Source organism: Ambystoma mexicanum, chromosome 9 (assembly GCF_040938575.1).
Source record: "Ambystoma mexicanum isolate Mex_15411 chromosome 9, UKY_AmexF1_1, whole genome shotgun sequence".
Classification (NCBI taxonomy): domain Eukaryota; kingdom Metazoa; phylum Chordata; class Amphibia; order Caudata; family Ambystomatidae; genus Ambystoma; species Ambystoma mexicanum.
In genome coordinates this window covers 693,087,614-693,102,840 of record NC_090931.1, presented here as the reverse complement: position 1 = coordinate 693,102,840, position 15,227 = coordinate 693,087,614, and the positions used below count along the sequence as shown (strand labels likewise).

Sequence of the window (15,227 nt, the reverse complement as noted above, 5' to 3'; positions counted from 1 at the left end):
ACAGCAAAAAGTTTAGGGGTTGCCACATGGAAGGAAAATTACCTACAATTACGAAATCTTTCCTAACACCGGGCAAGTACATGATCCTTTAAACGGATTCCCTGAACTGGCAAGACAGGAAGAAGGCCAAAGAACAAGCAAAAATCTCATGGCGTGGCCATTTTGGGCCACTACCCAAGTTCAGTAGCTATATGCGGTAAACGTGGATGTGCACACCAAAAATATTGCAAAAACTGTAAAAATTTAACTGCTGCCAACAACTTGTATTTAGGTGCATCTAAAAGTAACCAAAAATTGCATGTGTAAAAAGCTAGGCTGATACAAACGTATCCCTGTTGCACTGTAAAAGTGCTGTGTATAATGTAAAAAGTACAAGAATTCACATCCCTTAAGCATAAATCCTACGCTACAGGCACAGTGGAGGGCTGAGACTTGCCCATCTGGATCGACACGCACTGTGCAGCAATATTGCGAAGTTTGGTGTTGGGATCCCTCTGAAATTGGCAGTAATCAGTGTTGGAACACTTCGCCGAGCTGTACCCCCTCCGGCCCGCTGTGATGCTGCGGTCAGCGGGAGTGGAGCGAATGTTGGGGTGGCTATCGGAGGAGTAAGGCGAAGTGCTGTGACACGCTAAATCCATTCGACCTGGCATCAGCGTGTGCTGGAACAGCAATCCTATGGATGAGCGGTACATTTGCAGCAGCCCGTGGGAGGTGAGCGTGACTGCCATATTTCAATCGGAGTGGAGAGGCGGGCCTGCTGTGGCTCTCATTACAATTAGTCTGCGAGGATACTGCTGGCAGCACCTGTGAGGCCCTGGGGCTGCAATCCGTTGAGTCGCTCTTTTGTGAAGGGAAGCTCTGAGCATCTGCTCGCGCTTAAAGCTGGCTTGGATATAGACCGCGGTGAAGGGTGCTGCCCTTGCGGTCTGCATGTGTTCCCTTCTGATACTTGATATTGAAGAAGGGGCCGGATTGGTCTCTTACCTACACTGGGTGCACATGGCTCATTGACTTTGTTCTCTTTGGGCTGGAAGAGGGCCACTATTGGACTGAACCTGAAGCCCATTTATTTGTGAAGGTTCCACACGCTCTGGATTAATGCTGCACAAGCAATTCTCAGGGGGGAATTCTATGGGGGCTCAAATGGGAATGGGGGATGTACCGGATCCGGGTTCCTTGAATGGGGAAATACCGGGCCCGCCAAGGTCGGAATGGCCCGGTATTTCCCCATTCAAGGAACCTGGACCCGGTATGGGGGTAGCCATGCTGCTAAAAGCGGCATGGCTACCTCCATACTCGGAATGAGGCCCCATGACTTTAAGAATGCATTAAAATAAGGGGCAAGTACTAAAATAATTGTTCTTGGTTCAGAGTTCACTGTACTCCTTGCGTATAGGAAAAATGTCCAGGGTCAGGTAAGTACCAGCAGAGTTAATTTAGGCGAGTTACTGGACAGGTATAAAGTTCTATAGGATTCAGTGCAATTGCACCCAGTGGGACATTCGCTTTAATATAGTGTGGGGAGAAAATGGCGGTCCAGGGTGGGGGAGGCAGCCTGTCTGTTCCATGCAACACGGGCTGAGATAAGTGGATTCAGCCCGCGAACCAAGTAACTTGATTGGCTGTCTCCCCCCGCCCCGGGTGCTAATGGAGGTTAGTACGGTCCACCGCATAGGGGTGTCATGTGTTAAAATCACAGCAAAAATGGCTGTGGACACACAATATCATGGCAAAACCATGGCTGTGGTTTTTCTGCCGCAATCCATGTAAAGGATGCGGGGGACACCCCCGCAACCCCTGTACCCATTATACCACACCAACCACCTTTTTAGTACAGGGAACATTTTGTATCACTGCATACCTGCATAGGTCCAGATTCCAGGTAAATAAACCCGTGAGAACACCAAGAGACCCCAGAGGTCGATGGGTGAAGCAGGAGCCCCAGGGGAAGATGCAGCAGATGCAGCAGAGTAAGAGAACCTCCATTAGAGATCTATGGGAAATTAGATTGAGACTCCTGTGAGGGGTCAGAAGTGTGAGGCGGACAACTTTGTAAAGGTTTTTCAAAAGATGCCATTTTATTAACTCAAAAGGTTGGATAAACTCCTCACTATCCCGACCCTGACAAGGATTTCCCTGCCTATCAAAATACAATGAAGGAAACACTAACAAAAGGTTTCTGTCCCTCACACACACACCAACTTAACGTAATATATGGCAATTCAAATAAACATAAATAAGTTATATTCACAACCTAATAACGGTCTTTCCTCATAATATGGGTGAATTCCCCTTCCCCAGACTCCAGCAGAATTTCAATCAACAGTTCAAATGAATAAGGAAATCCTGCCTTGCAACATAAGTTCCAATACAGTTTTTTGTTCCAACTTGAACTTCCACCAACAGTTCACAATGTTCAACAAGTTTTTCCTCTTTCCACTTGTGATCAAAAGTTCTAAGCAACTTCTCATTCTCATAAACCATGACTACTTCCATAGTTCATTAGAATCAACAAAATTGTATTTGTCAGGATAGTTATGCCATAGTTCACAAACCACTTGTTTCAACAAAGTTAGATGCGTCTACAGCAAGATTGACACCCTTAATCAAAAAATTTGCTTTCAACAAGACACCTTCAAGAAAAACCAAGCAACCACCAAGTCCAACCCTACTCCCTTCCACCACCAAACCTTTTGACTTTGGAGACTTCACTGATAGCGAAGTTACAAAGTTAATCCAGGGTCTGGAACCCCCGAAGTGCAAAGGCGATATCTACCCTGCCTCCTTTGTTAAAGATTGTGCTGATGTGTTAACCCCATCATCACTGCCTTCATTAACGCCTCTTTCGCCTGCAGCACTGTGCCAGATGCCCTCAAATAAGCCTGGGTTCTCCCACTTCTAAAAAACCAACCATACCTACCAACTACTGGCCAATTACTACAGTCACATTCCTTCTCAGAATTTTAGACCGTGCTGCCTACCTGCAGGTTCAGCCATTCTTGGAGGACAATACAATCCTAGCGATACGCCAATCAGGTTTCCGCCCAGGTCAGGGAACGGAATCTGCACTGCTAGACCTCAAGAACCAGCTAGACGAGATTAGGGATAACGGAAACTGTGCCCTGCTCCTCCTCCTAGACCTATCCGCTGCATTTGATCTGGTCAACCACCAAATTCTCTGCCAACACCTCTCTACCCATGCCAACTTCTTCCCTCATGACATTGCCTGGATTGCCTCCTTTCTAGAAGGCAGAGTCATGAGTCTTCTCAGACACAGCCAACACCCCCAACCCCGACCTGCGGTGTCCCCCAGGGCTCCTGCATCACCCCCACCCTCTACATTATCTTCACCAGACCCCTCTTCAACATCTTAGACTCACTCGGCATAGCCTACACCAACTATGACGACGACACCCGAATCCTAATCCCACTGTCGGGCAACTACCTAGAGGATTCCGACACGCTCCAACCTTTACTACACCATCCAGGCTTGGATGGCAGCCAACCACCTCTGTCTAAACAGTGATAAGACTGAAATTCTCATTGTCGGCTCATCCCATGCCCGTAAGTCTCTCAACTCTCAATGCACCTCTTTCCAAATTGACCAGTGTGCGATTCCTGTCTCAACAACTGTAAAGACTCTCGGGTTCTACCTCAATGCCTCTCTAACCCCATCTAGACAAGTAAGTGCCATTGCATCCTCGGCAGCTTACGCAACCAAAGTCCTCAATGTAGCTAGGCCCTTCCTCAAACAAAATAACTGTCTCACCATCGCCCGGGCTGTCATTGGCTCAAAGTTAGACTACTACAATGCCCTCTTTACAGGCACATCCACTAGCAATATCAGAAAACTGCTAACTATTCAAAATAACGCCTTGAGAGCAGCCATAAACATACCCAACGAGAACACATCTCCAATACTAGAAGGGAAGCGCACTGGCTGCCCATCCAGGAACGGATTCACTTCAAAACTTTTTCCATTGCCCACAAGTGCCTCACTAGCACAGCACCCCCCTACCTCACACACAAAATCAATAAAGCCCACTCCATTAGACCTACCAGGACCCCCTATTCAGACAGACTGCTTGTGCCCAAAGTGAGAAGATGCAGAGCACAAGGGTCTAGCTTTCCCCTACTGCGTGGCCAAACTTTGGAACAACCTCCCCCCTTCCCTAAGAGCGGAGAAATCCTATAGGGTCTTTCGCAAAGCCCTCAAAACCCAACTCTTCTCCTAATCTCTTCTCCCCTACCACCCCCTTCCACTTAGTCAACTACTCCTTGTCTCCCCACCTTGGTCTGCTCAGAATGACTAGTATGCATGTAAAACTGTTCACTGTGCAACCTATTGTTTCCCTACCCATGTTTTACCTGTCGTCCCACCTTTACCTCACTGTCTGTCTAATTATGTTCCCCATTCCTGTATGTGCAACAGCGCCTCAATGCCTGCAGGTTGTATGTGCGCTTTACAAATTAAATAAATACAGCAGTGCGCGAAACCCTTGCTTCAGAAAAATTAATTTGTCGGGATGATTCTGCAACAGTTGAAAAAACACTTCAATGATTTTTAACCACACCACAGTACTTCCATAATTTACACCTGGTCCACTCATCTGCCAGGTCTACTACAAGATCCTTTGCCCTGGTGTGCTCTCCTGCCAGGACGAAATGCAACTACCAACTACTGCAAGTACTTATGTGGTAAAGGTTTCTTCCACAAAACAAACACCTATAGGGAGGTAAGAGGATTCTGAGCCCTCTTTTTGGCACATCCTCTATACTTGTAGGCAAAGCCTAAAACAACAAACAAAACAGTGCCAAGGGCCTTAATTTGACCCCTTTTCCATCTGGTGTCCCGATCCTTGCAGCATTGTCGCCAATTATTAAGTTCCAAACAGATGTACAAAAAATATATCCTTTATTAGTTTTCAGCATCATTAAGAAACTATGGTTAAATTCATAGTCAACATTAAAAGACTTCAATAGTCAAACAACTAGTATAAAGTGCAAATATTAGTAGCGTGTACCTCTTCGCAATTTTGGAAGTAAAACAGCAGAATAAACAAAACAACCTAAAATAATCACCACAGATACCAAAAAATCATAAACGGTGTGAAAACCAGGAGTGAAAAATTGTGATCACTCCGGGGTAGTGTTGTGCAGATATCAGCAGAATCAACCTAATCGCTCACTACATTCATTCTAATTCAGACATACTAATTCATTCAACAATTTTCCCAACATGTTTCTTTCTGAACGTGTGTGTAAACAAAGTAAGCAGAAATTCTTCAGGGGTAGTCTGCCGTCTACCAAAACCAAAAAATGTATAAGACCACTAATAATGTCGGTGAGGGTACAGATCACCTAATAGCACCTACAATCAAATTATTGCAGAATCATACAAGATTAAGTGAACAACACGCAATAGCACATATAACAACTTTCAGCACATATTCATATAAATTTATGGTCAAACCTCTTCTCGTCCTGTGAATGGTCCAAGAATTTGTCTGTGACTGAACAGCAAGGAAGGGACTCCATATTTGAAAAGGGAGCAAAACAGGGTACAGAATAAGTCATACCCTGTTGGTTCATTCTTCTGGTAAATAGGAAAAAATGAACATTAATGGTCGACCTGATTTATAAATAATGGTCAACGAATGATATAGCTGCCTACACTGGTAAATATATCACTTTAAGTGGTCTAAAGAGAGGAAGGGGTGATGACACACAGAATAGAGCACCGACAAATCCAAAGTAACACCACTTTTGAGAGAAGAACAAGAAAGGAATACACTGCTCAGTATACTTTCCACAGCAGGAATAGGTGAAAAATAGAAAAATAATTAGGACCTGTTAGTGCAACAAGGTATTATAACTCAAAGGGGGAATCGTCACTTACATCCAACAACTGAAGATCACAAAGGAATGTAAGGAAGATCATCCGGATTGGTCGATCTTTAATTTCATAAATTTGAAGTCTGGAACTGCACAGAACACCATTGGTTATTCTGCTTCCGGAAGAGAAGGCAAAACAAGATACAAAATTCATCTTAGTCAACATGCGTTGTAGCCCATATGAAATATAAGCACTCGTTGTCGAAATAAGTCGCTTACCATTAGTTGTTTAATCGTTAATAAGCAATGTAAGAAGCCAAGATGTAGAAGCTTTCTCCATGTTATAGGGAGTCAGGGTAGGTGCCCTGGGACGAACCTTTGTTGGCACGTGGTTGTTGGCCTATTTCAATTGCCGATTAGTGGCCTATGAACAACGAGAGACAAAGAGAAGCGTATCAAATGACCACAAGGCGTTCATAAACTATCATCTCGCAACCTCATGCGCCACGCACGGTTTAAATGAGGTTCGCATGCGTAAGAGAAAGGGTCTCGTCAGAAATCGTAGGGTCCGAGCAACGGGAAATAAAGGTTTCTTCCAACAAATTAGCAATGTCTTTGTTTCACAACATCAAGTTTAACTACTTCTGGGAAGACAAACACATTGGTGCTATTTGTTACAGTCTTGTGATTGCCACACGCAATGCAGTTGATGCTCCACTCCTCATTAATATCTTCTGTCAGAAGGACAGCCCTCCTGCCACTCTTGTTTCCCCACTTATACATTAACCAAATGCTGACAATGGTTTTCTCTCACTCTTATACTTCTTTGGTAATGTGGGTTTAAGCCAGTTCCTCTTATAGCCTTGTTCATGCACTGAATATGGTTTACAAACACTTAGATTCTTAATTGGCCTCGTTGCTTTGGCAATGTAGTTTCTTTTTAATTTGCCTTGTTAATCTATTATTTTGGCTTTGGCAATTGTTGTTTGCATTGGGTTGTAATATTGCCCTCTCTTGTTGCTGGCCATTATTCAGACCCACATAAAGCCAATCGCATCCTTCTGGTCTGCTTGTCCAGTTCTTATTCTGCCACCTCCTTCTCTTAAACTCTGCTTGATTTTCAAACTGATTATTTTTCTGCTTTACATCAGTTCGGTATTAAAAATAATGTTGGTTTTGCCACTTCACTCTTTTTATATTAATTCCAAAGTTAAGTACCCAGACTTGGCCAGCGGACGATCACAGAGCACTCTGTGGTCACAATACAACAGTGAACTCACCGGGTCTGGCATGCGCGTCTGCTCGCTCTGCTGCCTCTGGGTCTTCTGCTGCTGTGGGTGACCCAGAAACCTGTTTCTCTTGGTTACTTGCGGTCCACTCCATTCAGTAAAGGAGTTTTCCTTGCCCCAGAGGCTCTCCGGTGCTTGCTTGCCACCAGAGCTAGACTCACTTTGGGAAAAGCTTTTAAATGTTAATGCTTAAAGCTGCGTGACCTCTGCAGCCTCGGCCTTCAGGGGGAAAGCTTTCAAATCCCATGCTTCCTGCTGCACCACCTCTACAATCAAGGTCTCTGGAGGCAGAGCCCCACTCAGGACCGGCTTCTTCTTGACACACGACAGTGGTCCCGGTGTCCCTGCTTTACTCCAGCTTCGGCTTCATTGTCTAGGTAACACGACTACTCCACATCCTGCTACTGCTTTCTATGGCCTGCACCTGAGGGGGCCTTTTATGCCTCCCGGTCTCCCTCCGGTGTTGGTCATTAACACCATTAGGCTGCAACTTGCAGTCTTGTGCCTCTGCAGCCCTCTTCTTCGTCCCAGTACTTTGTGGATTTTGGGACTTGAAGTCCGCAATGTCCAAATCATCTTTTCCCACAGCTTCAATTTTACAATAAGCCATTAGGATAGTAGGGTCTTTGGGGAAGTTGAAAAAGGGGTTTCCCCATTCTTTCTGACATGCTTCCTCCCCCATGTGATCCTCCCGCAGAGCACCACCCCAGGGTCAGGATCAGGAAGCGTCTTTCCCTGGCCACAGAGGGGACCCAGGCCGGATTTTCTGGGGAATCATCGGATTCATCACACTCCCCTCCAAGAAAACTTGACCCCCTCAACAAAAGTACCCCTTAGGGTAAGTATCACAAATAATCACCTACCCCAGGACCCAAGGATATGTACTGTCAGCATTTTCAACAAAAACTCACCAGGATGGCGAGACAACCTGGCAAGTTAAAAGGCTTCTTTTCCAGGTGCGATTCACAGGATCCACTGCAATGGGGCTTTCAACCTGAGCCATTGACAACCCCGAAAAGGAACAAAGGACCATCCACAGTGTCGACCTTGAAGCCTGAAGCAAATATTTCAGTGAGGAAGGCAAGGGAACCCGAGAGGATGGCAACGGATATATCATAGGAAGTTATACCCTCGAAACCACAGTAGATTTAGATCAGGAGGAACCTTATACATATGTGGTGGTCATTTTCAAATGAAGACTGCTTTGACTCCTCTGATTACCCTAACCTGTCCCTGCATGATGTTGAACCTCTTATGAGAGTCTCCTATAGAAGGCCAGCGTCTTTAAGCTGATCTATTGAGGAAAGCAGCAGAACATTGTAAAATTCAGACACCTGAATCTGAGGAGCAGATGGGCTTATAGAGGACATTTGTTTTACAGGCGAAAAAGCCTTTCTCAAAGTCCATTCCTCTGCTAAAGAGTATTCAAAAGAGTGTAGCACTTTCTCCAATTAATCCAGTGCAAACAAAACCAGTTAACTGCAGGCTAGATAAATAATATAAGCCTGCCCCCAGTGATCCCCTTTATGATAAAAGGCATTTAAAAGCAGACTCTTTGGTGGTCACTAATGCAAGCAAATGTGGTGGAACACCACTGTCCACGAGCAAATATGCACCAGATAAAGAAAGTAACAAATTACCAGCAGGAAAGTCTCCACTTATGCAGTTTATGGACTCTGCATATCTAATGCCACAGCCATCATGGCAATCTCTATAATAGAACCCAGTGGAACGAATTAGATGATCTTACTAACGAAGACCCAGAACCACTTAGGTCAGCAATGGTGAAAATAATCACAGAGAGTATCCTGGATGGAGCAGACAAAGCAGGGAGAATAGTAGCAGGAGCTACCATTATAAAGGGACATGTATGGCTTTGGGAGGGGGGGGTCAGGTTTCAGACAGGAAACTCAAGTGAGTCTGCTTGACAAACTGGTAGAGGATTCCTGTTTGTTTGGAAAATCAGCAGATGAGGCTCTGGAGAAGGCTAACTAGGAGCATAAGACCATTCAGAATCTAGGCCAAATTACAGTAAAAAACCATCACGCAAAGGGGATTTTCGTCTGGTAGGCACTGCTTTCGAGGCCAAACACTGAGCCATTTAGCAAGCCAACACAACTACCCTCCAGGAAGTACATGGTTCTCTGGCTCAGATGGTCAGATGCCAGAGTTCCCTAGAGCACAATGCTAGCAGTGTAGAGGCAAATCACACGGCAGAGATCAGGGCCCCTCATGCTGCAGTATTGGTCCCCTCCAATGTTACCCAAGTAGTGGGTCGAATAACATCATATACCCATGCATGGGAGATTACGTCAGACAAGTGGGTCTTAAGTATAATCAGCCATAGGTGCTGTTGCCAAGAACGCACGATCTGCCACCAAGAAACATGAGCCTGCCGCAGGAGCATCTTGCGCTACTAGAAGAGATTCAAGCTCTCCTCTTGAAAGGGACTATTGAAGTGCCTCCAGAGCAGGTAGAAGCAGAAATGTACTCTTTGTATTTCCTAGTACCCAAAAAGAACAAAAGCAAAAGGCCTGTTCTAGACGAAGGTCGGCATACCAGTGTGTAAAACGCCAAAAGTTCATGACCATTCTGAAGGAGGTTATACCTCTATTAAAGAAGGGCGATTACATGACCACGCTAGATATAAAAAATTCACACTTATATTTTAATGTTCCTCGGCCCTCACAAGTACCTCTGCTTCAAAATAGATCAGACATTTTCAATACGGGGCGCTCCCTTTTGGAATTGCGTCATCATTGCATGTATTCACCGAGGTTCTTGTAGTCGTCGCAGTGGATCTGCGCTGCAAGGCTATTTTAGTGTATTCTTATCTAGACGACTAGCTGATAAGATGGGAAAGTGCAAAGAAGTGTCAACAACACACACAGGCGATGATTGGCCAGTCTGCTCCAGTCTACGATTCTCTGTCAGCAAAAAGAAATCTAGCCTGGTCCCAAAACAAAACGTTTCTAGGGTCAGTTTTAAACACTTCCAAGCCAATGGCTTACTCGTCACTTGATAGAGTACAACCCTGGCAAGCACCGGTCCCTTGTTAATCAGCTGGTCACCAGATAAAAGTTATGCACCTCCAGGTTTCTGTTACTGCTATGTAGTCTATTCACAACATGTGAATCCATGAAAGATCCAATGCTGGAGAAGGGAGTAGTTTCTTGCGTGCAACTCCATTTCTCCAGAGTTGGTATCTTTCATGGATTCACATGCGCCCTCCGTCCGCCCCTTCAGGCAAACCTATTTCTGGGTTTCCTCCATTTGGTGAGGTTAAAATCTGAACGGAAGCCGCGTGGGCGGGGCTATTTATACTAGACGTCCTATTGGTGCAACCTAAAGCACCTTTAAAGACGTCGATTGGCCACTTAAGTGTCAAAGTAACTGAGGTTTCCCAGCCTGACGACGTGAATCCATTAAAGATACCAGCGCTGGAGAAATGGAGTAACAGGTATAAAATTACTCCCTTCAGCTACTTAACATACATCATATCAGAAAATAAACAATCTGAGGAGGTTGATGCATGAGGGATCATGGCTACCCATACATTTGAGGCTAGCTGGACTTCTGTACACCTGATCCTCTGGATGGTGAAACAGTGCTTTTCCATGCTGGACCACCCATGCCTGCCTTTTGGTGCTCCATTGAAACTTCCTGGATCTATGAGACTCGCCTGACCTGAAGTGGGAAAGTCTGCTGCTTAGCTGGAACCAGACTGGCGTGTTGCTGCTCCACCAACATCTTGGTCCTGCATGGGACTTCCTGGCTGGGACTTCTGAAGCTTCTGCTCTTTTAGGAGCCATTCTCCTGCCTGTTATGAATCCCTTTGTTCCTGAACCGGCTGTGACCGGCCTCAAAAGGCCACCTCTGAGCTTACTGTGACAGGGATCAGACCATGTCAAGTGGGGGTGGGAACCCCTCTCAGCCTGGGGCATGGGCCTACCACTGGGTTTCCCAGGGCCGGCTTGTCCTGCCCAGAGGTAGGGTGTGGGAGTTGGGCAGGCCCTAGTCTCCGTCCTATCTATATGTGCCTGATTGAGTATATCAAGTACCACTTCTCCTGGCTCCGTAACTTGTTGTACTCTTCTAGGACCGCGTGTACCAGGATTACCAATGAGGGAGACCCGAGAAGCCTGCTAACCAGAGAGAGGGAAGGCAGAAGAAAGTTGCGAGCATCTCACCGGCAATACAGAAGCTCACCTTAAATGGGGCATAAACTCCAAAAATGACTTTTACAGCAGGCTGCCACTTCCACACTCCTATGGACCTGCGGATGAAGAGGGGTGGGGTTTAAAACCAGTTATTCGCATTTATGATTGTAACTTGACCACTGTGCGAAAGGAAGCCAGGGATTAAGCTAGTGATTCAGCTGATGGTGGAAGCCAATGGAAAGGGAGAGGGGGATGAAAAGGGGCAGTGTGACCAGAGCAGTGGTAGATTGTTTGGGTGAGGTCAAGGGAGAAGGAGGACCAACAGACCAGGTGGAGGAAGGATGGGGCAGCGGAACTTGGACAAGAATTGTCAGCAGCGTGGGCGAAGTGAGGTATTGGTTGTTGAGAGAAAGTGCTACTTGGGTGTGAGACAGCGTGCAAGATGAGTGGGATTAAGAGAAAATAAAGGTGTCTGATTGAGAGTGGTTCAGAAGGGTGATGGGGGGAAAGGAAGGTGACTGGGGGTGGAGTGTAGGGGTAGTAGAATGGGGAGGAGTGGAGAGAATAGTAGAGACTAAGACCTGAGCGTGGAGGAGTAGAGGGAGGGGAACATCGGAGGGACAGACGAGGAAGCGTAAGGAAGAAATGGTAGGAGGAATAGCATGGAGGAAGGGAAAGAAGAGAGAGGGGCTCAGGGAGAGGAGTAAGGGTTCTGAAAAATCATTGCTTTTTGTGGGACCCCTGGATATTATTGGATAAGGTGTTTGCCCTTAGACCATCACAACCAGCCAGTCCTGTTTTAGATAGTATGGGTTACCAATCTCTAGTGAGAACATTGGGGTTTAGGGAGGGTTGTGCTAGAAAGGGAAAAGCCCATAGGGGATGAACGAGAGGGAAACGGCCCCTGAGTGAGCCCCTTTGCAGAGATCTTAATAAAACCCCTTAAACCCTTACACGTGAGTTGGTGGGTTCTTGAGGCCATCTCTGACATTACTCTGCTGCTGTTATGCCCTCCAATCAGTGAGTCATCTGAATTGAGGTCCTTCAGTGTTGCAGATCCTGTTTTCCTCGTCCTGGGTTTCTGCTTACAGACCCCTGCAACTTGAAACGCTACTAGGACTGAGACTAAATGCCGATGACAAAATAAATGTCTGCACTCTGCCTTCTCGATATCCATCATCCTGGATAGCCTTCGCAGGGTTTTCAAACTTCAGATCCATCATTGAGGTCTTGAGGCTTTGCATCCTGTCCTGTTCCAAGTGCTCCCGGACCAACACTGCAATGGGGCTCTTGCTCCAACTTTACAGCTATCCATAACGGTAGCTGGCCTACAGATTTTGTCCAGTTCATTGCAACGGACAAACATTCCTGAACTTCTAAAATTCTTTACCATAAAATATTGCATACATATGACATTGAGTTGCATACATATCTAGAAGGCTGTTCTTACCCGTATAGGACCCTGTTCTTTTAGTACTGTTGATTTTTAAATGTCTTGTTCATTTTTATGATCTCCTTTCCCGTCTACAAGTGTCTGGGATTGATTTTACATGTTTTTGGGTCTCTTTTGAACCCTTTAACTTGGATTACTTACTCCCACAGATGCCTCATCTTAGAAATAGCCTCCAGGCATCAGTCAGGCTTGTGAAACTTTTTCAGTCAGTGGGGGAGTTTGGGAGGCAGTGGGTTCATTGTGAACTCTGCTCTGCATCACATCTGTGCCCATAACTCTGGTGTGACTTCATGGGTATTCTATATAAAGCCTGCTTTACCTGGTAACCTCAGTTCCTTTTTCTGTGCACTCAGTGTGCTGCTTCTGGAAGACTGCACTTTTCCTGTGTCTTATCTGCACCAGAGGCATCTGCCTTTAAGCCCTGCAGAAAACCCATATCTGTGTCTTGACCCTCAATCTCTATAGTTGGTGCTTCGGTCCCGATTAATGACTCTGAGGAATGAGACTCCTGTCAGTCCTAGTACCGTAAGGCTGTTGGGAGAATGCCGCTAAGCTTTTCGCCACTCTTCACAATGGCAGAAAGACACCTACAGAATCACTAGCTTCTTCTGAGCCTCCCGCTTACAAAGGCTAGCCTTGCCTGGTTTAAAAACCCAGAGAACCCAAGGAGTATTGCTCCAGTGAATTTGGCAATAAAAAAAGACAAGAAGTGCCACAGGCGGTCCTGTAATCTGTATAACTCGTATAAGTGCCACTCTCCTTCATCCTCCAGGAAGCCTCAGCACCTTTTTCTTTCACCACCTACCCTAGGGCAGGTAGTTTCCCACCAGCTCCTTTAGCCTGCAGCAATAGGCGGTCCCAGTGGATAAGTATGGGTTGAATGTGCTGTCTTAGGCCAGCAGAGGCACAGATCCTTTTTGGCGGGTAACAAAACCACCTGTGAGCTCGGTCAGGCCCTATTGTGGAGACTGCTCCCTTCCCATGCTGCTCAGCTCCTTCTACTGGCATTGTAGCCGTGGTACTGGATACCTCTGCTCTTGGTGCGCGGGAGAAAAAGATTTACCCCGGCCTTCATGTCAGAATTCTTCTTTAGGATGGAAAAAATCTCAGAGGAAGGTTATCTGATCTCTTACTGGTTATAAACTATGGAGGAAGACCATGTTGAGGACTTCCTTGAGAAGTTCTCTAGTCTGGAGTAGAGCCTGCCTCCCTTGGCCCACGGCCTTGATACCTTGCCTAAACTAGAGTTCATGTAGACTTCAGCCAATGGGAAGATCAAAGTGTCCTTTTAGAGGGCCATTGCCAAGACGGTTGACCACCTTGTTCCGCTCCTGAGAGTTTAGCTTTGGCTGTTTTGCCATTATTACCACTCGAGGAGTTAAGGAGAGTTGAGGCAAAAATTGACTAGTTTGTGGGTAGGTCTTTTCAAAACCCTATTAACTGAGGGTAGGGGAGGGAGGTGGAGGGGGCTGACTGTTTCATTTGTTTGTACCTGTTTGACAAATGTTATGAGTATGTGCTGCACTTGTTTGCATTCTTAATGGGTAAGACATTGAATCAAAACTAAATATGTTGTAAAGAAACATGGTCTGTAAAGGAATGGAATGCACGCAAGCTCTTTGTAGTTTTTCATTCGGTCATGTATAATTGTTGCAAGTTCAGTTACTTGCGTTGCACACCAATTACAGACCTAATCGCCTCTGTGGGCTATCTGTACTGCCTGAAAGTTGGAACCTAAATGCAAACATTAACCAATCAAATATGTCTGCCCTTACAGATCCCATCAGCAGGGCGTCCCAGACAATGGCGAAGTGTGTGAAAGCTGTAACTGAAGGAGCCCAGGCTGTCGATGAGCCATCTATCTGCTGAATCTTCTGACTTTGGGGAGGACCTTGTAAAATCAGGCAGCCTGTGCTTTGGCTTGTACAAATAGAATGAGTCATTCTTTTTGTTTGCTCATGCTGTTCATGGTCATCTTTTCATGGCCACAGTCAGAACATTGATATTTCACTGAACTGAAGTTTTTGTGTTGGATTATGTGAAGCTTTCTGAAGTTAACAAATGATTCCTATATGGGTGGTGTGAAAATGATTATCTTAATAAACTGGGAGTTGGAATACTGTTTTTGTTTTCTTCCCCCACCACCCACCCCAAAATACTTGAGACCGCAAAAATGTTACTTGCTCCCATGACGTGTATTAGACTGGATTTGAAAAGAAAATACTTGCTTATTTGTTCTTAAATTAGCAAAAGGTGTGGTTTTTTTTAAAGGATTTCTTGACTGTTAAATTTTCAACAGGTACATACAAAGGCTGTATAGAAATCTAAAGACGCCTTTCCCAGATTCTCAGATTAATAAAAACAGTGTCATAACATTTCAAAAAATCTTTTTTTATATAGGAAACAAAAAATCTTGAATGTATATTCATACATTTCTTATTGCTTCAACACTATCAACTTTGACTGCCGTCCTGCAAACACCTTGTC

The 15,227-nt window shown here is 45.4% G+C and overlaps 1 protein-coding gene across 3 annotated transcripts in view; it reads left to right on the top strand.

The window, feature by feature from the left end:
• NDUFS1 (NADH:ubiquinone oxidoreductase core subunit S1) overlaps nucleotides 1-14,857 on the top strand; it is a 1,009,292-nt gene extending 994,435 nt beyond the window's left edge. For all 3 annotated transcript variants that reach the window (XM_069615565.1, XM_069615566.1, XM_069615564.1), the window contains exon 19: nucleotides 14,518-14,857. In XM_069615565.1, coding sequence (XP_069471666.1) covers nucleotides 14,518-14,609 — 92 coding nt within the window. In that variant the 3' untranslated portion in view covers nucleotides 14,610-14,857. The remainder of the gene's footprint in view (nucleotides 1-14,517) is intronic.
• Nucleotides 14,858-15,227: the final 370 nt, after the last annotated feature.